General features: G+C 37.4%; 2 protein-coding genes across 4 annotated transcripts in view; both read left to right on the top strand.

Annotated features, from left to right (window-relative positions):
* LOC121385991 overlaps positions 1-2,529 on the top strand; it is a 14,994-nt gene extending 12,465 nt beyond the window's left edge. Inside the window, exons 7-9 of the mRNA XM_041516786.1 lie at positions 1-13; positions 839-889; positions 2,411-2,529. The exon at positions 1-13 is cut by the window's left edge and continues 125 nt beyond it. Of these exons, the coding sequence (XP_041372720.1) occupies positions 1-13; positions 839-889; positions 2,411-2,529 (183 nt within the window). The remainder of the gene's footprint in view (positions 14-838; positions 890-2,410) is intronic.
* Positions 2,530-8,521: 5,992 nt separating this feature from the next.
* The window catches only part of LOC121386882, a 21,135-nt gene continuing 2,156 nt past the window's right edge, over positions 8,522-27,500 (top strand). The window contains exons 1-12 of one of the 3 annotated variants that reach the window (XM_041517914.1): positions 8,537-8,915; positions 9,699-10,061; positions 12,397-12,696; positions 16,229-16,543; positions 17,062-17,364; positions 19,033-19,359; positions 21,157-21,285; positions 21,653-21,706; positions 22,616-22,678; positions 25,819-25,881; positions 26,378-26,440; positions 27,243-27,302. In XM_041517914.1, coding sequence (XP_041373848.1) covers positions 8,852-8,915; positions 9,699-10,061; positions 12,397-12,696; positions 16,229-16,543; positions 17,062-17,364; positions 19,033-19,359; positions 21,157-21,285; positions 21,653-21,706; positions 22,616-22,678; positions 25,819-25,881; positions 26,378-26,440; positions 27,243-27,302 — 2,104 coding nt within the window. In that variant the 5' untranslated portion in view covers positions 8,537-8,851. Of the gene's footprint in view, positions 8,916-9,698; positions 10,062-12,396; positions 12,697-16,228; positions 16,544-17,061; positions 17,365-19,032; positions 19,360-21,156; positions 21,384-21,652; positions 21,707-22,615; positions 22,679-25,818; positions 25,882-26,377; positions 26,441-27,242; positions 27,303-27,500 lie in introns of those variants that run through there. The other 2 variants (XM_041517915.1, XR_005959725.1) reach the window with 2 other exon arrangements.

Consider the following 27,500-nt stretch of genomic DNA (forward strand, 5'->3'; position numbering starts at 1 on the left):
ACAAAAAACAAACGTAGGATAAACCAGTTTTTATTGCTCACAATTTACGTCACAAACAAATATTTTAGCAACAAAACGTAATGTATGCTAGTTTTTAAATTGTGATTTAAAATATGACAAGGTTTTATTTTCGTCACACTCGTAGTAACTATACATATTTCACCATACATTATAGTAATTTTAGTAATTAATCATTCATTTATTTATGAAATTTCAATAAAATTATGCATCTTTTATGTTATACCAATACATTTTCCAAAATTCATTCTTGACATTCTGAAAGTTCTGTGAAACTGGATTCGTCTGTCCTATTACTAACTAACGTTGTCAACAATGATCAAATGATGTATTTGTCAGCATATACCGGCCTCGGTGGTGTCCTAGCTAAGCCATCGGGCATAAGGCTGGTAGGTACAGGGTTCGCAGCCCGGTACCGGCTCCCACCCAGAGCGAGTTTTAACGACTCAATGGGTAGGAGTAAGACCACTACAGTATCTTTTCTCTCACTAACCACTAACAACTAACCCACTGCTCTGGACAGACAGACCAGATAACCGATGTGTGTGTGCCCAAGACAGCGTGCTTTAACCTTAATTGGATATAACCACGAAAATGTGTTGAAATTAAAATGAATGTCACTACACCCAATCTGAATGACAAAACCCTAATCCGCGATTAAGACTGTATCGAATGGGCAAAATAGTGCATTTTTGTTACTTTATTGCATAGTGATTGACTTTTTTTCCTAAAACACAACAAAACTATATATTGTGCAACCAATATATTCAAGAAATTAATACTGTAATGTATAAAATGTGTTATTTCTTGTTTCGAATAGATTCCCAGGATGATGATCATGGTTATATGAACCAGGACAACAACCAACAGGGCAAGTTGAACATATATTATATTCATGTTCTTATTTAGTAAATTGTCGTAGTTTTTCGCCAGTACTGAGAACAACCAGGTAGTTTGATATGCATTACTTCCAAACAGTTTAAAGTTTGTTTTGTTTAACGACACCTATAGTGTACATTGATTTATTAATCATCGGCTACTGGATGTCAATTCTGGCTCGTAGTCATCGGAGGAAACCCGCTATATATTTTCCTAATGCAGCAAGGGATCTTTCCACCGACAGGAAAGCACATATCACGGTCTTTGACTAGCTGTGGTACACTGGTTGGAATGAAAACAAAAACAGTCAGCTGAATGGATCTACCGATGTGGTTCGATTCTGCGACGCAAGCACCTTACGGAGATTTCAAACAGATTAATGTTAAAACAGTTCTATATACCAGTAGATTGTAAATACCATATTCATCTATGTATATTAATATTGTATTGGGAATGAAGGAATCAACTTATATACTCTATTGTTTTAAACAATTTTTAACCCTGTTGATCCTAGATTAATAGTAATTATTTCGTCGATATGATGCATCAATGGTTAGTATGATGTGTGATGCAAAAGAAACCCCCAGTTTATCATTTTGTTTAGCTGGTCATATATATATATACTGATGAAAAGAAATAAGAGAACACGTGGTGTTTGAAACCAAATTTAATTTCCTTCTAGTGTAGTTATGTCTGTATAAAATGCAGAAATGTAATGTCGCACTGAATGTCACTACTAGTCTGATTGTATAATATAAAAATTAATATATTGTGGGGAAAAGTAAAGGAAAAGTAATTCTTTATTTTTTCTGAATTAGTACACTCCATAGTGTTCCAGAAAAAAAACAATCCCCATGCCTGGTGCTTGGGGGATTTTTATAACAACTCTTTGAAATTAGGGCTTCAAAACCTATCTAAGATTCACCGAGACACAGGGTGGGGATAACTAATTCAACGTTTCAGTCAATTGTGGCAAGAAGTTACAAAAATAATTATCCTTTACTCCTGTCTGTGGAGGGACTTTATGTGATGAGGTCATCGTGATCAAATCAAGGATGGTTGACATTTTAGCGGGAAAACTAAATTATTCTTTGGTGGTAAGCTTAAGCAATTGAAAAGCTAAAGCAATTGAAAGTAATTTTAATGAATGTTTTGTTATCTCTGTTACAAATACCAATGATTTGGTCTGAATTTGTTAGGTAACTAGATCTATGGTGACATGAGTTCGAATCCTGAATACGATATTATGCATTCATATTTTTTGTATTCAAGCTTATCATGCACCAATTATAACGGACTAACAAATTTTATTTTATAATAATGAAAATTGGTAGAATGTTACAAAATGATTACTTTGGGATTGACTGTCAGTAACACTGTTATCATCCTGATCCTGTGGGTGAGTTTGTTGACTGTAGTCAATATTTGCTCTTACTATTTATGTGTTCACTTATTTCTTTTTATCAGTCTATATTTTTGTGAAATCGTGTACATTATCTTTGTATTATTTCAGTTGATGGTCCGACTGTGGAATATGTGAACACTGTGAACGATGTGAACAATGTATATGATGTGAACACTGTGAACATAAATACTGAGGAGCCCCATGTTTATCAAACTCTGAACAACTGATGACTTTTCTGAATTAAATTAGTTTGGTGTTTCTACCAAATTAAGTTTTAAACACGTTGTTACGGACAAACACATGATATGACAGTGGATTAGTGCGTTTTCATAATATCCAATACCCAACCCTGGTAACTGAATAGCCCACGTCATAATCAGAATGGATATCTAGCTATATTAGCTATATTAGCTATATATGTATATATATATATATTATATTATATTATATTATATTATATTATATTATATTATATTATATTTATATTTATATTTATATTATATTATAATATATTATATTATATTATATTATATTATATTATGTTATATATTACAATTATTATTACTACTACTGCTTATGTTACTGCTGCTGTTACTGCTGCTGTTGCTTGTGCTACTACTGCTAATACTACTACTACTATTGCTACTACTACTACTACTACTATTATTGCTACTACTACTACTACTATTACTACTACTACTACTATTACTACATTACTACTACTATTACTACTACTACTACTACTGCCACTACTACTATTACTACTACTATTATTATTACTACTACTACTATTACTATTACTACTACTACTACCACTACTACTACTACTACTATTACTGCCACTACTACTACTACTATTATTATTACTACTACTACTACTACTATTACTACTACTACTGTTACTACTACTACTATTACTACTACTACTACTACTATTATTACTACTACTACTATTACTACTACTACTATTATCATTATTATTATTACTACTACTACTATTACTACTACCTACTAATATTACTACTACTTCTACTACTACTGTTACTACTACTACTATTACTACTACTACTACTATTATTAGTATTACTACTACTACTACCACTGCTGCTGCTGCTGCTACTACAACTACAGTGATTGTTATTGTTGTTGCTATTGTTGCTGTTATTACTACTGTTACACTTTCTATCAATTAATATAATTTACAAGTAAATACATGAATTATATATTGTAATGTATTATTATTCGTATTATATTTTCTCCTACCGTAAAATAGCTTGTCATAGTTATTCAGATTATTATGTATGTTCCTCTATCGCCGTCTCGGAGCGGCCTGAGAGTAAATAAATGTATGTTCAATTATGTTCTTTTTCTGACACGTCAGGGTAGTGTCCTAACACTTACCCACTGAGTCGTTAAAGCTCGCTATTGGTGGGATAGGAACCCAGTACCTCAGGCACGGCGGAAGCAAGCAGATATTGGGGGGGGGGGGGGGCGGAGGGCTGAATGAGATCGAGGGCGCAAAGAGAATTTCTAGGGTTTTCACTACCAATAATAAGATTTACTTCCAATAATATTTTTGATTCAGAATTGTTTGGGGTCTAACGGACGTATTTCTGCTCGGTCTGGCTGAACGTAGCCCAGTTGTACAGCGTTTGCGTCAGAAGCGATGGGTCACGTGATTCTCTCCCCTCCCCCGTGGTGTTCGATATTTTCCAGTCGTATCCAATGTTATACGACTGGTATATAGACTGTCTCGTCTTCACGATGAGTAGGCAATTAGTGATCTTGGGTCTCAGAATTAAACGTCCCATGGTTAGTATATCAAAGGTTGTGATATTTGCTGTCGTGTTTGAGGAACTGCATATTGATTTTTTGGTAGAAGTGATATATGTGGTGCGAATGTCTTTCTCTCTGTGTGTTTCTGTGTCTGTCTCGCTTTCTCTCTCGCTCTATCTCTTTGTTTCTCTCGTTTCCTTTTTGACTCTCATTCTCTCACCAAATAATAAGATTTACTACCAATATTTTTGATTCACAATTATTGGGGGCTGGCGGACATTTTTCTACTCGGTCTGCCTGAACATAGCTCAGTTGTACAGCGTTTGCATAAGAAGCGATGTGTCACTCGACTCTCATTATCTCACCAAATTTGTTTCTCTGCATCTCTCTCTCGTTTTGGGGGGCAAGACGTAGCCCAGTGGTAAAGCGTTCGATTGGTTCATGCGCGGTCGGTCTGGGATGGATCCCCGTCGTGGGGCCCATTGGGCTATTTTTCGTTCCAGGCAGTGCTCCACAATTGGTGTAACAAAGGCCGTGGTATGTACTATCCTGTCTGTGGGATTGTGCATATAGAAGATCCCTTGCTGCTAAAGAGTAGCCCACGAAGTGGCGACAGAGTGTTTCCTCTCTCAACTGTGTAGTCCTTAACAATATGTCCAACGCCATATACGGTAACCGTAAATAAAATGTGTTTTCCTATCTGTCGTTCCACCTCACTCTACTTCTGTCTCTTTCGATCCGTCTCTCTCTCTCTCTCTCTCTCTCTCTCGTCTCTCTCTCTCTCTCTCTCTCTCTCTCTCTCTCTCTCTCTCTCTCTCTCTCTCTCGTTCTCCCACTCTTTTGACTTTAGGATATGCTCAGGTGTTGTTAAAGAAACATTCCGTTTCTGTCCTGATCTACCGGTCCAGTGCACCTCAGTCATCAACGTCTCTGACCTACATTGGGAACACAGCACCCTTATATTACTCATAAGGTGCGTCTTTGTTGGGTACTTATTCAAGTATAAATAACAACATCTTTATACACGTTCTTCGCAAGTACACATGTTACTGCAATAACGAGAATGTCGATTGTAACAGTGATCGCATTCTTAAACGATGTTGAACGATAAAGTTCTATTCTGTTCTATGACGAACCCGTGATAATCAGTACCCCACAACTGAAATATCAAATACCATTTTTATATGCTGTTTTGTTTATGGAAAAGTGCATGCAAAAGATTAATTGCTCGTGCTGTTATTTGGCAGAAGTAAAACATGTGGATCTTAATTAAAAACCGACACCACTAGAGCACGTTGATTACTCAATCATCGGCTATTGGATGTTAAACATTTGGCAAATCCGACAGTCTTACAGAGGAATTCCGCTACATTTTACATTAGTAGTAAGAGATCTTTTATGTGCACTTCTCCGCAGACAGGAAAGCACATGTCACGGCCTTTGACCAGTTGAATAGATCCATCGAGGTGGTTCGATCCTACGACACAAGCACCTCAGGCGAGCACTTAAGTGACTAAGCTAAATCCCGCCCACGAATAGTAAACCAAATATCTGCGGGAAAATGTATATAGCACATGCACACATAACAGTCAGGATCATGATAGTCGTTGACAAATTCATAATCATTATCAATCCACCACCCCCCAACCCCACACCCCGTCTCATCGCGATCATCTTCTTATTAAAATTTGTATTTAGTGTTATATTTTAACACAGTCCTGAAAATGAAAACCAAAATAAACTTGGGACTGTGTTACATCAGTGTTACAACCCAACATTGTAAATAAGGAAACATGATGTCGCCATTAAATATACTCCAAAAACACTGAGTGGGTCCGTGTGTGTGTGTGTGGGTGTGTCTGTGTGTGTGTGTGTGTGTCTGCGTGTGTGTGTCTGTGTATATCTGTGTGTCTGTTTCTGTGTGTGTGTGTGTGTCTGCATGTGTGTCTGTCTGTGTGTGTGTCTCTGTCTCTGTCTGCGTGTGTGTGTCTGTGTATGTCTGTGTGTATGTTTGTGTGTCTGCATGTGTGTCTGTGTGTCTGTTTGTGTGTGTGTCTGTGTGTCTGTTTGCGTGTGTGTATGTGTGTGTGTCTGCGTGTGTGTCTGTGTGTATGTGTGTGTGTGTGTGTCTGTGTATGTATGTTTGTGTATGTGCGTATGTATGTGTGTCTGTCTGTGTCGGTATGTGTGTATCTGTGTGTGTATGTGTGTCTGTGTGTGTATGTGTATGTGTGTGTGTGTATGTGTGTCTGTGCGTCTGTGTGTGTGCGTCTGGTGTGTGTCTGTTTGTGTGTGTGTGTCTGTGTATGTGTGTTTGTGTGTGTATGTATGTGTGTCTGTTTTTGTCAGTATGTGTATCTATGTGTGTGTATGTGTGTTTGTGTGTATGTGTGTGTGTGTGTGTTTGTGTGTATGTGTGTCTATGTGCGTGTGTGTGTGTGTGTGTGTATGTGTGTGTGTGTGATACGAGTTATGTGATTGTGTGTGTGTATGTGTCTGTGTGTGTGTGTGTGTGTGTGTGTGTCGATGTGTGTATGTCTGTGTGTGTGCGTCTGGTGTGTGTGTCTGTTTGTGTGTGTGTGCATGTCTGTGTGTGTGTCTGTTTGTCTGTGTGTGTGTGTGTGTCTGTGTGTGTGTGTATGTGTGTGTGCGCGCGCGCGCGTGCTTGTGTGTGTGTCTGCGTGTGTGCTTGTTTGTGAGTCTGTGTGTCTGTCTGCGTGTGTGTCTGTGTGTGTGTCTGTGTGTGTGTTTGTGTGTATTTCTGTGTGTGTGTGTGTCTGTGTATGTGTGTTTGTGTATGTGTGTATGTATGTATGTGTGTCTGTCTGTGTCGGTATGTTTGTCTCTGTGTGTGTATGTGTGTGTATGTGTGTGTGTGTGTGTCTGTGTGTGTGTGTGTGTCTCTGTGTACGTGTGTGTGTGTAGGTGTGTGTGTGTGTGTGTGTGTGTGTGTGATATGGGTTGTGTGATTGTGTGTGTGTGTATTTGTGTGTGTGTCTGTGTGTGTGTGCGTCTGGTGTGTGTTATCTGTTACTGTTATCTGTGTAATGATGTTGTCGTTATTGATGGTGATCGTCATGGAGATGTTGTTGACGATGCCAACCCTGTCCTAACTAGCGTCACATGACTGTCAGATCAAAGGACTTTGTAAACAAAAAGTTCATTTTCTGCTATTCGGTAAAAGTAGCCGTAAATAAAATGTGTCAGTGGGTGCAACGGGTTTTCTCTCTATCTCTCGGGATTTCCTTTTATTTAGGAAAGTGCATGTCGCGTTAACAGGTTCTTCACCTTCAGTGTAGACCAAGTGTACCCAACCGATGTACGACGGGATATAAGCGAGTATTAGGACTCAGGTTATCACCACTGGGGTTTGTTCATGTCGCCTATGATTTGTAAATAAAATACAGCCGTATAGACATTTAAAAAAAATACTCTAATTGCCGTTATGTGATAGAAGAAACCTATGAGCGGTTGTACCAGGTCGTTCTTCCCATCTCTCTCTCTCTCTCTCTCTCTCTCTCTCTCTCTCTCTCTCTCTCTCTCTCTCTCTCTCTCTCTCTCTCCCTCTGTCTTATTGTCTCTGTCTCTATCATATCTATATCTCTATCTCTCTCTCTCTCTCTCTCTCTCTCTCTCTCTCTCTCTCTCTCTCTCTCTCTCTCTCTCTCTCTCTCTCTCTCTCTCCCTCTGTCTTACTGTCTCTATGTCTCTATCATCTCTATCATCTCTCTCTCTCTCTCTCTCTCTCTCTCTCTCTCTCTCTCTCTCTCTCTCTCTCTCTCTCTCTACCTCTGTCTTACTGTCTCTATGTCTCTATCATCTCTCTTTCTCTCTCTCTCTCTCTCTCTCTCTCTCTCTCTCTCTCTCTCTCTCTCTCTCTCTCTCTCTCTCTCTCTCTCTCTCTCTCTCTCTCTCTCTCTCTCTCAGACACACACACACACACACACACACACACACACACACCACACTGCAGACCACCAAGAGTCGAAATGATCCTATGTTCGATCTGCTTGCTGTGATGGAGCACTCATCTCATGTACGGTAGGTTCGATGACCCCCGATGGACTTGAGGCTTTTTATCGTTTGTTCCAGTCAGTGATCTGCGACAAGTATATCAAATACCGCACGCAGTGTTATCTGTGGAAAGTGGATTTAAAAGATTCAGTGTAATTGCTGTTACGCAGCGATAATAACCTGTGTTCTTCTTTCTGTCACTTTCTGTCACTTTCCAAACCAAAAGTCACAATGACCACATGTTAGAAACCAAAACAGCTGTGACAAAAATGTACTTGCATGTCGTTAACCAAGCATTCCTTTTATTCATTTCCCAACACATAAGAGAAACACCCCCTATTCGAGACGATCCGGATCTGCTACTGAAGACTGTACTAGGTCATAACGTCACCCTCCAATGAGTCTTTATTCCTGATGACAAAAACTTTTTACAAATATTCTATTTAAGTATGGCCCAGAGACCAGGAAGTTTAATACAACAACAGAGATAAAACCAGTCTGGTAGCCCTCTACACTATGTTTCTCTTGTTTAACTGATTTCTGTTGGACAAAAGTTATGATATTCAACCAATTTCGGGAACATACATTGAACTTTTAAAATATTTCAAAACGTTTAAAATTTTCAGAGCACGCTTCGAACCTTTCAAAACGCGTGTATAATTCAGGTTATGCATAACTCCTAACCGAAAGAGAAGGGTTTGAATTACAGACTCCAACCCCATAGATACATTAAGTGAAGACAGTTTCGTTTTCGATATCATGGGATTGACTCGCATTGTCTTTGTAATCTTGGCGACATGGAATTCGCTGGACATTATTACAGGTAAGAACAATTAAATTAATTATTTTAAACAGATTTTAAACATAGCACAGACTAGATTGACAAATTTAAAACATCATCGTTCACATTTATGTCAACTTTAATTATAGTGCTATATTTGAATACAAATCATAAATGTTATACATATGTATATGTATATTTGTGTATCTGTGTATGTATATATATATATATATATCTAAACCGGACACCCTCGGGACCAAGTAAAAAATCATTTTTAAGAGGTATTCGGTTTAGAGAGGTTGTTTTCTGTACAAGGGACCATGAAAAATGTCTGGTTTTGAGAGGATTCCAGTTTATAGTGGGTCCGTTTTTGAGAGGTTTTACTTTGTGTGTGTGTATGTATATATATAATATATAATATATATATATATATATATATATATATATATATATATATATATATATATGTAACGTTAGACTTCTGTGTATGTCATTTGTATATAATGTTTATTTTCGTTAAATTCTGCATTCTTTCTTTTCTCTCTCTTTCTGTATGTATATGCCTCCTCTCGCTCTCTCACTGAATGCGTATCTCTCTTTCTATGTATATCTCACTCTTCCTTTCTTTCTCTCTCCCCTCCCCCTCACTCTCTCTCTCTCTCTCTCTCTCTCTCTCTCTCTCTCTCTCTCTCTCTCTCTCTCTCTCTCTCTCTCTCTCTCTCTCTCTCTCTCTCTCTCTCTCCAAACACCCACAGACGTGGCTATTCTCGCACACACGTGTCGGCCATTGTCATTAATTACATGTGTATTAATCCTTTTTTTCAGGAGCACAGATTAAACTGTCGAATAACACCACTGTCATAGAATATGGACGTAGATATATCCTAGAATGTTCTGTCTCAGGAAATATTCGGAGCCGAGCAATTTCTTTCAAGCACAACACTTTGGATATTTGTAAACTACGTGTATCCAAGACTAACGATAGGATAGATAGGACATCTTGTGAGACATTCTACAACACATCATCAGCGTATAATTGTCTCTGTATCGCGTATTACAGCGATGTGTCAGTTTACAGAATAACGATAAAGTCGTTTAACGAAGTGGACGCAACGCAGTGGTGGTGTGTCGCTGAAATGTCCAGCAGTAATGAAGCAGATAGACTAAGTAACATTGTCAACCTCTTCTGTAAGTATATGTACTTGTGTTACTGCTAATAGGTAATTACACATATATGTGTTAATACATATTAACATACACACGCATGCACGCACGCACACAGATATAAATACATGCATACATACATACATATACACGAACACACACACACACACACACACACACACACACACACGCACATATATACATACACATACATACGTGCACGTACACACACATACATATATAAAGACAGATATGTATATATCTATACCCGTGCTCATAAAACGTTTAAAGTCCAGATGTCACACGCATACAATTTGTATGGCGTTGTCATGACATTGCTGTCTTAGACTCAGTTATTAGAGTCTCGAGTCTAGACTCTAAATGTTTTATAAGCATCAGGCCTGGTCCCATCAACACGTGAGAGACAATGTGTGAGGCCAGTGCACAAATGTCTGTGGATGTATGAGTCAAACCTGATATACATGTATAATCAATATTGTTATAAATACTCATACATCTTTACATACTTTCCAGTGCCAGGTTTGTCAAGAGATTCGAATGAATGAATGAATGAATGTTTAACAACACCCCAGCACAAACGTAACAGATTCATGCTTCATGTATCGTGTAGTGGCCGTAAAAATTAAAAATGACGAACCCCGCATGTGCAAAAAGCTTATTTTTTAAAACTCTGTTTGGAATATGTTTTATTTCGCGTGCCGTAACTGATAAATGTAGAATAGATTTGCCTTAAGTATCGTATTCGTGTTTTTGTCGTTAGCCAAACGCAGTTCGAGACGTCGATGGCATATTAGTGATATAATATTTACATCAAAATGTTAAGAGCGTGCAAACTATTATTTTGACAAAGTAATTATAGTGTTTGTTATCATACATTAAATATCTTACAACAGCTTTGCAATGAACGGTTTTGTTTTATATGTTCACACTGAAGGTGAAAATTAATTAAACATCATTGGCTTAATATATAATGCGTTTTGTAAACAAGCGGACGCGCCGCATCCAACGTTAATGCATTTACCGTAGTTTGACACCCAATAGCCGATGTATTTTGTCGTGCAGGGGTGTCGTTGAACATTCATTCATTCATTCGCATGTTAATGAGCACATACAGAGTGTGGGTGCACCCCATCTCCAATATAAAATACAGGCTAGAGATTGTCGAAGATATTAACACAGTGTAGGTTTTTCCTTTTGCTCTTTTACCGGAATTTTAAATGAAAAACTGAAGTCACAAGTTGGTGATGTAGGTTCTTATTTTCCTTTCCAACATGAAACATTGCTTATAACATGGAAATAAATATAAAAATATAGGTCTCAGCTCTTGGGTGGATGATACACAGATCTCTCGATAGAGTTGACACTGCGCCTGTACGAACAGCAGAGAGCTGCCCCCCACCCACCCACCCCCCACCCGTCTCTCGTCAAGTCTATATTTCATGGGTAAAAAAAATTAATATTTATAAGATACTTATGTTTGATCACATGTAATTGCCATGGGTTATAGTCCTTAGCTTATAAGCTGGGGCAACAATTAAAATGCCTAGTGTTCTTGATTTTTGTAAATTAGTTTCACACTAGCTGGTCTGATTGCTAGCCCCTAATTAACTGAAGGCTAAGTTATTGCATGAATGGCAGGTGACACAATAACAATTACTTGAATCACACATGCACAGCTAAATATATAAATTATATTTGAATGTAGTTGTAAATGTTACACCGTGACAGTATCTTAGCGCTTCGATAAAGTAAAACTATCGTCGGCTTTGAAATCACTTGAGCACTCGCCATAGTGATATGATATCTTACGATGGTTTTACGATATCATAGCGCTAAAATAGCTTCCAAAACCTGTATCTTGATTATTTAGGTTAGGTATGGTCCTGGTATCACACGTGTATCAAGCACAGCCAATGTACGTAACTAGCACATGCCTTAACCGGAATGGTAATACCAAAATGTATCTTTACTCGTTTTCCAAATTAAAACAAATATAATAATTTGGTTAGTGCCTAGTCGTGTTAGAATTAACATTCGACTTAGCTGCCAAGTCTGTATTTAATTTGCCTCATAACAGGGTTGGTGTGTCTTACGCTAACTTTAAACGTCATAATAACCAATGCATCTTTCCAACTTGGCAAGATGACTGGAACTGTGTGGTCACAAACAAGCTCTATTCTGTCAAGCCAATTTTGACAATCGTACTGAAGTGTCGTTAAATATTCATCATTTCATTTATACTGTATTTCATCCCATTTAGTTCTACCTGTTTCAAATAGTATGATGAATAATATTTATGACAAATGACACAACTACTTAATTTTCGTTCCTTTTTTAGATGTTACTCTTTCTGGAAATGTGACGACATTCGATGCTGATGGTGTGAACTCAGTTACTTTTACTTGTGAAACAAGCAACATGACAGGAAGTGTTACCTTTACGTGGATAAACAAAACAATTGAAGGATCCACATATATTGAAAACAACCTGATTGTATCTAAAAATGGCAGCACATACCGACAAGAGCTTAAATTTATTCCACATTGGTATCAACATGGAAACACAATTGCCTGTAAAGTTCTTGATGTAAGCACCAACATAACAGCAATGTCAAATTCTGAAATTTTGGATTTGATATGTAAGTACCAGAAATCAGTTTCATAACCCTACTAGTACTAAACGCTGTTGTCGTTACACAGGCAAGCCTTAATATTAATACTCTATACATATTATTTGTCGTGTTGTTATTCAAAAGTCTCAGTTTGATTTGAAATGGATAATTCAGCTTGCCAATCACAGATGAAAATGTTTTATTTCTGTGGTTCACCAAACATGCTATGATTTATATACTGAGAAAAAGATATTAGGGAACACCAAATTCCATTCACTATTAGCGTCGTAATACGATAAAGTATTTGTGTACTGTGGGATTGAATGTCTGTAACACGGTAGACTTTCTCAAACTATGGGCGAGGGTTTTCGTTGTGGTCATTTTTTCATGTTAATTCTAGTTTCGTCCCTCATTTCTTTCCATCGGCGACATGTAACGACGCGGGAACCAAAGAAAAGAAAGAAATATTTATTTAACGACGCACTCAACACATTTTATTTACGGTTATATGGCGTCAGACATATGGTTAAGGACCACACAGATTTTGAGAAGAAACACGCTGTCGCCACTACATGGGCTACTCTTTCCGATTAGCAGCAAGCGATTTTTTATTTGCGCTTCCCACAGGCAGGATAGCACAAACCATGGCCTTTGTTGAACCAGTTATGGATCACTGGTCGGTGCAAGTGGTTTACACCTACCCACTGAACCTTGCGGAGCACTCACTCAGGGTTTGGAGTCGGTATCTAGATCAAAAATCCCATGCCTCGACTGGGATCCGAACCCATTACCTACCAGCCTGTAGACCGATGGCCTAACACGACGCCACCGAGGCCGGTGACGCGGGAACCAAACCTGCAGATTCGTTTAATGTGCATGGTAGCTGCTTATTGCTAATACATTGATCGTGATTTACATGACACCATGCATTAAGCTAATGAATATTATTTGAGACCCGTTAACTATGATTTGATCAGCAGGGTCGATTTCGCGAACGTAAAACAAATATTACAGGTGAAGGAAGGCATACCTTGCGTTCAGCCACAAAGAGCAACGCTAACGTTTGCAAACTATTTGATTGGTTTCCCTTGTAATCCATTCTGCTTTACCTGAAGAGTATGATACACTCGAGCGGAAGTTGTTCTTTTTCACTTGTTTGGATGCACGCAGCTCTAGTTCTAAACTGTCGGTATGTAATTTGCATACTTATATGTTTTATAACATACATAGTTACGTCTCAAAATATGTTATTCATAGCATGCATGTGCTCAATGCATTAACATGGTACTTGTGTCATAAATAATTAAATATATTTATCTATTTATTTATAATTTCATATCAAGGCGGCATAGATATGCAACTGCCGAAAATGCCATTACTTCTGTTCTATACTCACAATACAGTATGAATGCAATGAAAATATACATATATGTAAGTAACATAATGCACGTCTGGCCCGTAACCAGGGGGATAATGGGGATCGGACAATCCCGCGGAAAAGAGAGTTCCGCTCCAAGGGGGGAAATAATGTGGAATATCCATATATAAGATCTCTTGTAAAAATGAAATTATTAACACTAGCTGTATTCTAGTATGTCCAAATAACAATTATTGGACAAATCCGTCTCAAATCAGCAACTATTTAGGATCACCAACGCCCTTCCAAATATTTCTCAGTCATCCACATGAATAAATCTGGCACTGTATTCCAAGCACTTGTTGATAAATGGTAATTTTGCTTAACTGTTGTAGGTGTTAAATTTAGCTCCAAAATGGTAATCATCATTTCCGTGTTGTGTTTCAAGTCCTATTATCTCAAGAAATAATATACAGTAAACCTCCTCTAAACCGGACACCCTCGGGACAAAGTACAAAATTCTGTTTTAAGAGGTATCCGGTTTATAGCGGTTCTTTTTGTGTATAGATATTTAAAAAGGGACCATAAAAATGTCCGGTTTTGGGATAATTCCAGTTTATAGTGAGTCCGGTTTTGAGAGGTTTTACTGTACATAGAAACATGAAATTGAATATACAAATACTAACAAGATTATGACGTTCTGATATATAGCAGGCTGATTGTGTTCAGTAGTTAAACCGAATATATAAAGACAAGTCAAGAATACAAGTTAAAATGCCATTTTATCTTACGAGCAGCCATTTTTGAGAACACCAAAAACACTGCTTTACATTCCCTATCACACACGTGTATTTTATTGTTTTTTGTCCACCCCAATGCTTTTATGTGGATAATCAAATGTGTTACACATAAACGACATACCATTAGCTATAAAATGAAACACGTTTCGGGATTGTAACAATCTATCCACATTGTTTTGGTGGTGTTTCATTCAAAAGGCACTCAAAACTTTTTTTTTTCCTATTTTAGAAGGATGTTGTTCCATTATTAATCCTTACATAGTTGTAATATATAAGATTTATACAGCAATCGGGATGGATTTGATAGAGAAAAAAGTTAATGTGTGTACGCTTAATGTTATAAGACAGTGTTTTTGTAAGATAAAATGGAACTTTAAAGACTTTTCAGTTGCCTCTAGTCATTCACTATGATTACTGAAAACTACCAGTCTCCTATATACTAGTATCTGTTATCAGACATTTGTAATATTTAAATGTCAGATTTTTATGTACATTATTTGCTGGGATAATGGGACTTAAAACATAGGATAAAAATAATGGCGGCAATTTTCGAGCTGCATTTTAACACAGGGCTACCATGGTTTGTAAAATGACCAATTGTCAAAAACTATTTGGAATACAGAGTCCCTATTTGACATCTATCCACGTAGATGACTGTGGCATATCTGTTACAAATTTCAAGTGAATCTGAAACCGAAATGCTAGTTGATTTTAAATGGGTTGATCCTAAAAGGTTACGATGTCTGCAGTAGTTACACGGGATAGATCAAATAAATGTTATTAACGAAACCAAAAAATGTGATTTTAAAAATCCTTCGAAAGCAGCAGAAATCACGCTAGAATAGAATCTAGCGCTTAAAGGGGATCAATATTCCCACATTTTTGGGGCTTTGCACCTCCGGCGCTCGCCTTGTCCGGCTACGCCCTCCACATTAGTTCATTCTGATTAAAAGTCAATACCCTCATTTGACACGCTGGTAACGGGCCTGCACATTACGTGTTGTTAAAATACACCTGCGAAGTCACAGTATTGTCTCAGCGCTTCATTATTTTCCAGTACTGGAGAGATGAAAACCTACTTAATTAGCCCACCAAAATCATTGGTGTTGAAATCCATACTAACATATATTCACATAAAATTATTATCTATTGGTGTATTTTAAGTAGGGGAATATCCTCGTAATTGTCCATTCCTGAAAAATAATGAGACTCGGCACTAGCGGGCCTCGTCTCTATTATTTTTCAAGAATGGAGAGTTACTCGGACATTCCCCTATACTTAGTGTTATGTAATAATCGTAGTAGATTTAATCAGCCGTTATTATGTCAAAACTGTTTGAAATTAACAAATCATTATTTATCCTTCATATTGTATGACTACATATGACTGCTTTCTTGTTCAGATCCCCCATTGAAAAGTCCTGTAATGAAGCAGATAACAAATCAAGAGACACCTCTCAGTTCAGAAATTACAATCCAGGAAGGAGCCATGTTGAACTTGTCGTGTGAAGTTACTGGAGGAAAGCCGCGTGTGTCAACCGTTACAATACGGTGTGATGGTATTAACAGTACATTTTATTCAGTGGTCGGAGATCGTGTTACAGGTTATCTCTCGTTAACAGTGCGGAGGAACCTTCACAACCATGCCTGCCAGTGTTCAGCTACACACGAGACAGGTCGATATCATTTTACTTCGAATGTCACCATTCGAGTTAACTGTAAGTAGTCTTGTAAAATTAGCATAAGATATATTTAATGCATTGTCATGGCTATATGAAACACATATTATATACCAGCCCGAGTACTCCGCAGTTAGAGAGTTAGACTGACATCGATACGCAAGTTGCCTATGAGTCTGTTAGGTTCCACTTTTACGAGGGTTGTAAAATAACGGGAAAATAATTCAAACAATTCAAACAAAATGAGTTTCTTTATTAAAAATTGCATAAGACAAATTATACCGGCACACCAGGCTGTTTTTAAGGGGCAATATAATATATGAGCATTGTGGAATATTATATATACACATGTGTCTATATATATATATATATATATTTATTTATTTATTTATTAAAAAACACAATACATGTAGTTGGATAACAATAATTATTGAACATTAGCATCAATAATGGACTCTAGTACTAAATATTTTGGTTATATTATATGGAGCAGTTGTAAATTCTATGAATAAATAATAAAGCTCCAAAATTTGTAACTCGAGTAAATGTTTTTATAGTAACAGATGCCGAAGGTGTGACAGTAGGTCATGAGTTTAACTCCAGTAACAAGATCCTAAAGGTGATATGTGAAGTAAAAGGATATCCAGATATATACACCTTCTCTTCATTCACTCACTTCTGGGGCGAACATAGAATCAGAGAGCTACCAGGACAACACGTATCGCCTAACAAGTACGTCTTGACTGTTCAAAACGCGACATACGCTGACTCGGGGAGGTACCAATGTGATGTCAGCAATGGAGTTCAAGGACCGAACAAGATCAAACTTCAAACTAATTTTACGTTAGTAGCCATTGGTGGTGAGTACATTTGTGTATTTACACAAAAAATATGGATACCATATGTTTAATGATATTGCATATACAGGCAAGATGCTGTCTGGCTTGATGGTAATTGTGCAAAATAATTAAAACACACACGCTATTTTGTGTTCATGAATATAATTTTGTCATTGTGTACATCTGTATGTGCATGTCTCATTGTGTGTGTGTGGAGGGGGATAAGTATGTTTTTATTTTTCAAATTTTAAATTGAAATATATCTTCTCCTAGAGTTTTGATCGGATAGTTCTGAAACTTGGTACTATGTTTCTCTGGGGCTGTCTTCACAAACTAATGAGAGCAATTTTGGAAATTTATATTTTTTATTATATAAACATTTAACATTGGAAATTTAAAAGTCAATATTCTCCTAGAGTTTTGATTTGACGCTTCTAACACGTGGTACTATGATTCTATGGGGCAGTCTTCACAAACTATTAGAGAGATATTTTGGAATTTGGAATTTATATTAAATTTTAATATTTTAAATAATAATGTAACATTGGGAATGTTCAAAGTCTATTTTGCCTAGAGTTTTAAATTTAAAGTTCTGAAAGAAGTTATTACAAATGGGGCAAGTCTCAAAAAAAAAACTTTCATAAAATTTATTACAATAAAATATTATCTTACAAATCTCAAAATATGTATAATACAGTTTTAATCTAAAAATAATACTTAGATATGACACATGGATATTTCAGGTATGACTATACCAAATAAAATCCCATAGGCGACCATATTAACGTCTGTGTTTTAAAACACTATATGCAATATATCAACCAAACTATGACCCATAAATATCTGTACTACAATCCCTACCTCAAAGTATTAAAACCGGCCTTGGTGGCGTCGTGGTTAGGCCATCGGTCAACAGGCTGGTAGGTACTGGGTTCGGATCCCAGTCGAGGCATGGGATTTTTAATCCAGATACCGACTTCAAACCCTGAATGAGTGCTCCGTAAGGCTCAATGGGTAGGTGTAAAGCACTTGCACCGATCAGTGATCCATAACTGGTTCAACAAAGGCCATGGTTTGTGTTATCCTGCCTGTGGGAAGCGCAACTAAAAGATCTCTTGCTGCCTGTCGTAAAAGAGTAGCCTATGTGGCGACAGCGGGTTTCCTCTCAAAATTGTGTGGTCCTTAACCATATGTCTGACGCCATATAACCGTAAATAAAATGTGTTGAGTGCGTCGTTAAATAAAACATTTCTTTCTTTCTTTCAAAGTATTAACTAAAGAAAATGGTACTTTTCACGGCTCATTTTCGGTATAACCAGATGTTTTTACAACACCCCTAGTTTCACACAAAATTTGACTACTTTTTTTAAGGTACCCCATACATGTTCCAAGCACAAGGCTACTTGACACAATGGTACTAGATGAAATAAAATTACATACATTTTTAGCCCAAATGAAAACTTTTTTTTTTTTTTTACAACCAACACACATTGGTAACCAATCACAGGACTTGTGGTGTTAACTTCTCTATCAAACGTTCGGTGCACCTCGAACTTTGACCCAGCTGGAAATTATTTGCTTTAGTGCTACCTTCAAAGTGGTCTTTAAACACTAATGAATTATGTTCTACTGAAAAAAATAATAATGGAGCTCTATTATTTTTCTCTCTGTTTTTTTTTTTTTTGACAGACAAACCCATATTCGGTGATGAAGAACAGAACCAGACAGTGTCCGCTGTTCTTGGTACAACTGTCGTTTTGGAGAGAAAGATATTCAGTAAATCCAATATTACTCTTCCCACGTGGACAAACGGACAGGGTGAGAACTTTACAGCTGAAATATCTTCGACAACTGTGACATTACGTATCTACAACACTACAGTGGCAGATGACGGTTACTCAGTGAAACTGACGATTTCTAATTTGAGCAACGATGACCAGGGAATTTATAAACTGGCTGTCTGTAATATCAATGGGTGCGACCAGTTTTACACAACTTTAAAAGTGGTTGTTTCAGGTTTGTAACTGTTTTTATATTAAAATAATATATTTAAGGGTTATGAAGACAGAATGTATTCATAGGATGGTCGTCATTCATCCATTCATTCATGTATATTTGTTATCGTGATTCCATCCAATCAAGGTTCAAGGACGCTGCCATGGCCACACACCCTCAGCTATCTGGGCTGTCTGTCCAGGACAGAGAGTTAGTGATTAGTTTGATAGTGGTTAGTGAGACAGAAAGCGGTGTAGTGGCCTTACACCTACCCATTCAGTGTTTAAACTCGCTCTGGGTGGGAGCCGGTACCGGGATGCGAACCCAGTACCTACAAATCCGGCGGCTTAACCACTACACCATCGACGCCGGTGGAGGGTCACAGATTGTCTCGTATTGCATTCCTAATTCAAGTGCCTGTGTAGAATTGGCATTAATGGCGGTGCATTCTATTATTTAGGAAACTAACCACCTGCAGGGGCAGTTGATCAGACATGAGTTTAAATTATGCAAAAGATAAAAATTTTAAATAACGTATCAAATCAATGAAAATAGCAAGTAATGGAACCTCGATGGTTTAGTGGTTAAGCCATCGGACATAAGGCTGGTAGGTACAGAGTTCGTAGCCCGGTACCGGCTCCCACCCAGAACGAGTTTTAACGACTCAATGGGCAGGTGTAAGACCACTACACCCTCTTCTCTCTCACTAACCACTAACAACTAACCCATTGTCCTGGGCAGACAACCCAGATAGCTGAAATATGTGCCCAGGACAGCGAACTTGAACCGTAATTGGATATAAGCACGAAAATAAGTTCAAATGAAATGGGACCTGTTGAAACTTCATTAAGAATAGCTTAAGTTACTCATCCGTGATTAATACCTTCTTTGTTGTTTGTTTGTATTGGTTGTTGGGTTTTTTTAAATATTCATGAAAAGAAAGTTGAATAACTAGACCCTGATCTTCCTCCAGGGGGCGGGACATAGCCCAGTGGTAAAGCGCTCGCCTGATTCGCGGTCGGTCTGGCACTGGCGGATCCAGAAAATCCATTTCGGGGGGGGGGGGGGGGGGGGGGGGGGCAGTGACCTGAGGTGGAATGCCAAGGGAACTTTAGGGGAAATTTGGAGGGGGGTCGTAAACAAATTAAAATTAATATATAATAAAATTATAACTATCGCAAAATTTAGTGGGGCATGGACCACCACCACCACCACCCCTAGATCCGCCTCTGTCTGGAATCGATTCCCGTCGGTGGCCCATTGGGCTACATCTCGTTTTAGACAGTGCATCACGACTGGTATCAAAGGCCGTGGTATGTGCTATTCTGTATATGAGATAGTGTTTATAAAAGATCCCTTGCTACTGTTGGACAAATGTAGCGGGTTTCCTCTCTAAGACACTATGTCAAAATTACCAAATGTTTGACGTCCAATAACCGATTATTACTAAAGCAATGTGTTCTGTGGTGTCATTAAACAAAACAATTTGTTTCCCTCTTTGTTTCACTCTAATGTAAATTTAGCCAGATCTTTTGCAGGCTGAAACTAGGATCTACACAAATAATAAAATCACTAATGTGCAATCACTGCCCAGTGGTAAAGTGCCCGCCTGATGCGCGGTCAGTTTAGGATCGACCCCAGTCGGTGGGCCCATTGCACCACTACTAACGGGTGTTCTATCTAAGACTATATGTCAAAATTACCAAATGTTTGACATCCAGTAGCCGATGATTAACAAATCAATATGCTCTAGTGGTGTCGTTAAACAAAAAACAAAAAAACAATCACTGCATGCTCTGTTTTTATTTCAATATATAGAACCTGTCACTTTGGACCCAATACTGATACCAGCTGCTTCCGGTGCAGCAGGATTTGTGGTTTTATTGGTCATCGTTATCGTCATCATCTGTGTCATCAAGAAGAGGAGGAATTCACAAACAAACAAAAGTAGGATAATTTCGTTTTTGACTAACTTTTCAATTTATAAATGAACGGTTTCACTACAAAATGAGATCAGTCTCAGTTGTGAACACGCTCTGAAATGGGTAATGAGTCTACTCTGAATACGTTTTTATGGGGACTCTAAAAAAATGCAGTTTCTATAAATTTAATACAAAATATTAATTACAAGAGTAAAGCCTACAAACATCATTTTATCGTTTTGAAGAAGGGATTAAAAAATATATTGAGATTTAGGAGAATTGCAGGATATAATACCGTTTATCATTTTAAGTAAATTTATTTAATTGTGTTCGGTATCTATATATTTAAGCTGAATTATTATGTTGGAAAAAAATAGTTATTTTGTTTTCAGCAGATAACAAAGATGATGATTACAATTCCGTGAACCGAACCAATGCACAACGGGGTGAGTTTAAATTACTATTTTTTCTGGCTTGTAATTTGGCTTTTTTTCTTTTCCGTTTTTTGTTTGTTTGTTTTTTGTTGTTGTTGGGTTTTGTTTTTTTTTTGGACGGGTGTGTGTGTGTGTTTGGTTGTTAGTTTATCCCTCTGCCCCATTCTTTTCTCTCCTTTTCCTGCCATATCATTTCTTCTCGATCTGGCAGCTTCTATCTTTCAACTTCTTTTCCTGTTCAACTCAAACATCCCATTCGTTTAGTCTCCAACCTTGACAGGTGGAATAACAACATAACTCAGGGCCCAATTAAGCATTGTCGTCTGTCTGTTTCGTATTTTTTTTTGCCTGTATTCCCCCCCCCCCCCCCCCTCTATTTACGGGTTTAATACATTCACACATACAGACACACACATACACACTCACACACACACACATACACCTCATACATTCACACATGACACACAGCATACATTTTCGTATTTTGTACATTTATTGTGTGTACTTACAGACACACATGTCACACATACAGGCACACATACACATACTCATATATACACATACATATACTATACAGGCACACACACATACATGTGGCACACACACATATATGTGTGTGTACACACACACGTGTGTGTACACATGTATGTATGTGTATGTGAGTATGTATGTGTGTGTGTGTGTATATATATATATATATATATATATATATATATATATATATATATATATATATATATATACATACATACATACATACATACATACATACATACATACACACGCACATGCATGCATGCATGCATGCATACATGCATACATACATACATACATACATGCATACACACAGTTTTGGTTGTCATGTTTACAGTGTGTTAACAATGCTTTAAAATAATATGTGTATTTTCCTTTTTCGTTTAGAGACAGATATTAATGACGATGGGTATACTGTGATTCATGATGATAAACTACAAAAAGAGCCAGGTACGTTTGACATGTATGTTTTCTGTACACAAGAGGGACGGATTCAAAAATGTTCTGGGGTTGGGAGCAGAAGACAATAATTCAAAGTGAACTAATTGTCAATTTGTGGTCGTAAATCGGTGACAGGAACGTTAACCACTGATGGAATATTGTCTACACAATCGTACCACTATGCAATAAAAATATATCTCGTCCCATCCTCGTACACAAATAGTTTTGGTAAATAATTTCAGTTTGCTTTGATGTAAGAAGGAAAGTAAAAGTGTTTTGAAAATATCAACCTAAAGACGTGTACAGTTTAGAAAACAATCGGCTTAGAAATAAATAAATTTGTAATAAAGGCGTTCCCTGTGGGAAAGACTGTAGGTTTGTGCGTGTCACCATTCGACGATCATCAAATGTTAGCTGGTGTCTTCAGCGGTCCTCAAAACACACACAGCCACCCCATTAGTACCCCCCCTCCCCCCCTCCCCCCCCCCACACACACACACACACTGAAATAAAATAAATTGTAATTATTTTTGTCCATTAAACACTTGATTTTCGTAGCACTTTGGTGCACGGCAGAGCTCTCCCAGCACCTTTTTCTTTTACGTTTAAAACAAGGGTTTTGGGTGGTTTTTTGGTTTATTTAGTATACTAAAATGTTTTTATTTTTCATTAAGCTAAACAATTTAATGAACTTTTTTGTCAAATGATTTTTGGGTGTGTGGCTGTTGTTGTTGTTTCTGGGGTGGGGTTCTTTTATTGTTGTTTTTGGGGGGAAGGGGATTTGTTTTGTTTGTGTTTGTTAGGTGTTAGTAAAAGAGAAATTGGTGCAGTGGTCTTACAACTATCCATTGAGTCTTTAAACTCGCTGTATGTGGGAGGCGGTATCGGGCAGCGAACCCGGTACCTACCAGCCTTAAGTCCGATAGCTTAATCACTACACCATCGATGACGGTCTTAACAGAAAAGACTACAACCACATACGAACCAGAAAGGGAACATTGGCCGATGACTGATAAGGGGCATAACTCTGTCAGAAGTGATTATCCTTGGCATGCTACCACTGAGGGGCAGCATTTAACTCAGTCGGTTGAGTGCTCGCTTGAGGTGCTTGCGTCGCAAGATCGAACCACCTCGTGGACCCATTCAACTGATTGAGTTTTTCTCGTTCCAACCAGTGCACCACAACTGGACAAACGTCGTGGTATGTGCTTTCCTGTCTGTGGGAAAGTGCATATAAAAGATCCCTTGCTGCATTAGGAAAACTGTAGCGGGTTTCCTCTGATGATTACGAGTCAGAGTAACCAAATGTTTGACATCCAATAGCCGATGATTAATTAATCAATATGCTCCAGTGGTGTCGTTAAACAAAACAAACAAACTTTCTACCGCTGAGTTGTATAGTGTCCACTGATTTAATTTAGATGTATGCAAAACTATTACCAGCTTATAACTTATTGTCCACATGTATGTTCCTAGGGTTTGTTATTAAAGACATTTGTAGCTATTACAAACACTAGAACGACGGCAAACACGCTGGGTATGCCAAAACTTATACTTTAAAAACGACGATGATGATCGAAAGCATTTGCCACTGCCCAATAATAAAGGTCAATGTTATTACATTAAACTCTTTCCTGTGTATAGGGTCGATCCCCGTCGGTGGAACCATTTGGCTATTTCTTGTTCCAACCAGTGCTCCACAACTGGTGTAACAAAGGCCGTGATGTGTAACATCCTGTCTGTGGGTTTCCTCTCTCAGTATCTGCGTGGTCCTTAACCATATGTCTGACGCCATATAACCGTAAATAAAATGTGTTGAGTGCGTCGTTAAATAAACGATTTCGTTCCTTTCCTGTGTAAGGTTTTATGTATTAAGTCTTCGGAGTAGTAGTCCTCTTGAAGGCGGTGCCAGATGGGTGTCAACGGCATGTAAAGGATTTCTGGGGAAGTGGCAGTCCTCGTATATATGAGGCAGCAGATAGATATAAGCGTATGAGACAGTGGGCAGAGGGGGTGCAACTGCCCACCTAGTGTTGGAGAAAAACCTCAAATTCGGGCAACAATTGTCGAGATATTCGGGCAAAATGTGCTAACCTGAGACCTTTTTAACATGTATGTCCATCGTTCTACACTCAAAGTTAGTCAAAATGCGTAGAGATTCGTTTTCAACTCTATGTAGCTGTTTTGTAGTAATGCTAATATGACTAAATGTTGGTATCCAGATTCGGGCATTTTCATTTAATTCGGGCAAAAGCCAGCCTGCTCCCCTACAAAAATGGGAGCCCGTACGCCCTATGCTGTTAGAGATTCGTGGAAGCAATTTCGATTAGGTCAAGATGCCCATGCGACTCTGTCTTGTACTGACATACGGTTTTGATTATGGAAAACGGTTTTGTTATTCAGATTTAGTATATATTTGGTTCCTAAAATGAATGTTGCACAAAACATACATAAAGCAGTACTATGAAGTGCAATTATAATATTACAGCTTCTAGATCATCACGTTTCATAGCTCTGCCATGATAATATTACTGTATGAACCATCTACGTTTCACCTTCAGTGCAATTATAATATTGTCTAGATCAAACGTTATTTATAGTTCTATCGAATAAAAATATAATATTGTTCTAGAAGAAACGTTTATGTTCTACTTTAAGGAAGGCGTACCATTAATTCACATATATATTACTGTCTAAAATATGACGCATAACACGTTTGTATATGAGTAATTAATGCAGCTGTACAATATACGCTGAGAGAAGAAAACGTGTATTTGAGTATTAATGCAACTGTTTTAACCGCTGATAAAGCAAAAACTTTATTTTATTAAAATTCTGTTTTCGATTATTTTTGAAGTCGTATTATTATTATTATTATTATTATTATTATTATTATTATTATTATTATTATTATTATTATTATTACTATATTCTTTAAATTTAATTATTTTTGTATTATTATTTATTGATTTATACTTATTATCTTGAATCCCGTATTATTCCCTCTTCTATAAACTAGGCTGATAGAAACCATAACAGTTTTTTATTACATTTATAAACCATAAAAAACTAATAATAATAAAGGCAATTGAGTGTGTGTTTTACATTAACATACAGCTTTAATTTATTTTATTTTTATTTTTTTTTAGCGATGGTAGACAACGAACTTTATTTCGTGTCACGTAATGCAAGAAAACAAAAACCGAAACCAGGTATTTTAAAACAGAACGTAAACCTTTGACGCTTTTCTAACGGCCCATTGGGCTATTTCTCCTTCCAGCCCGAGCTCCACAACTGGTATAACAAAGGCCGTGGTATTATCCTGTCTGTGGGATGGTGCATATAAAAGACTCCATGCTGCTAATCCAAAAGAGTAGCCCATGAAGTGGCGACAGCGGGTTTCCACTCTCAATATCTGTGTGGTACTTAACCATATGTCTGACGCCATATAACCGTAAATAAAATGTGTTGAGTGCGTCGTTAAATAAAACATTTCCTTCCTTCCTTTTCTAACTGTTTACCTACACAGAGCCATTCACGCACACGCAGGAACGCATGCACACAAACATACACACATATTATGTGTGTATATTGCAAATATTCACAAAAGTTTAGACATCAAAATAACACCACCCCTATATATATTTTTTTTTTATATATTTACAATATTGTTAGCGACCTTTAATATAACATTTTTATTTCGTTTAGAAGCAGATATCAACGATGATGAACATGCTTCTGTCAATCAAAAGGACAAACAAGAAGAACCAGGTACATTTATATATATATATATATATGTACTCAACACACCCAGGGGCGGATTATGGGGGTTTCCCAGTTGCACGGAACCCCCACCCCACCCCCGGCTAAAAAAACAACAATCCCACCATGTAGATCTAAATTGATGTCCACGTAAAATGTATAATTTCAAATTATAAACATTTACATATTGTTTCGGAACCACTACCACCCGCACCCCCTTACCTAAAGCATAATCCTCCCTGACATCAGCTGACGCCATATAGCCGTAAACTAAAATGTATTAAATGCGTCGTTAAATAAAACATTTCTTTCTTTCTACACATAAGGGACAGATGCAGGCTTTTTCTAGAAATGGGATACAATTTATTTTTAAAATGGTACCTTCATTATTTCAAATTAAATTAGCATGTATTATATACAATAGTCGTTTTTTTTTTATCAGAAACACTTAGCCGACCCCTCACTTATTAAAAATAAGTAAATTTTACTTATTTTAAACATTCAACACTGGATATTTTTAGAGCTCACCTATCCCCGGATATGCGCATGCATACGAATAATTTTGTTTATTTTTTACGTTTAAGCACACAGATATTAGTATACATACGTACATAAGTTAACCTCTTTATCTTGTTGTTTTCATGATGTTAGTTGTTGTAGTTGTTGGGGGTGGATTTCTTTTGGGGATGTTCTTAGTTATAAATTGTGAAAATGTTTTGGTTTCAGTTTAAATTACAGCCGTTTGACATATTGTGTAAGAAGATGTGTAAGCGAGATTTCACTTTTAATCATATTTATTTATAATTTTCAGTGATGCATGACAACGAGCTCTATTTTATGTCAAGCTCCAAACAGCACAAAAAGGAATCAGATATTTAAAGTAGCTCAAAGACACTAACCGTGCGCGCGTGTGTGTGCGTGTGTGTGTGTGTGTGTGTGTGTGTGTGTGTGTCTGTGTGTGTGTGTGTGTGTGTGTGTGTGTCTGTGTGTGTGTGTGTGTGTGTGTGTGTGTGTGTGTGTGTGTGTGTGTGTGTGTGTGTGTGTGTCTGTGTGTGTGTGTCTGTGTGTG

This window comes from Gigantopelta aegis, chromosome 12 (genome assembly GCF_016097555.1).
Source record: "Gigantopelta aegis isolate Gae_Host chromosome 12, Gae_host_genome, whole genome shotgun sequence".
Classification (NCBI taxonomy): Eukaryota; Metazoa; Mollusca; class Gastropoda; order Neomphalida; family Peltospiridae; genus Gigantopelta; species Gigantopelta aegis.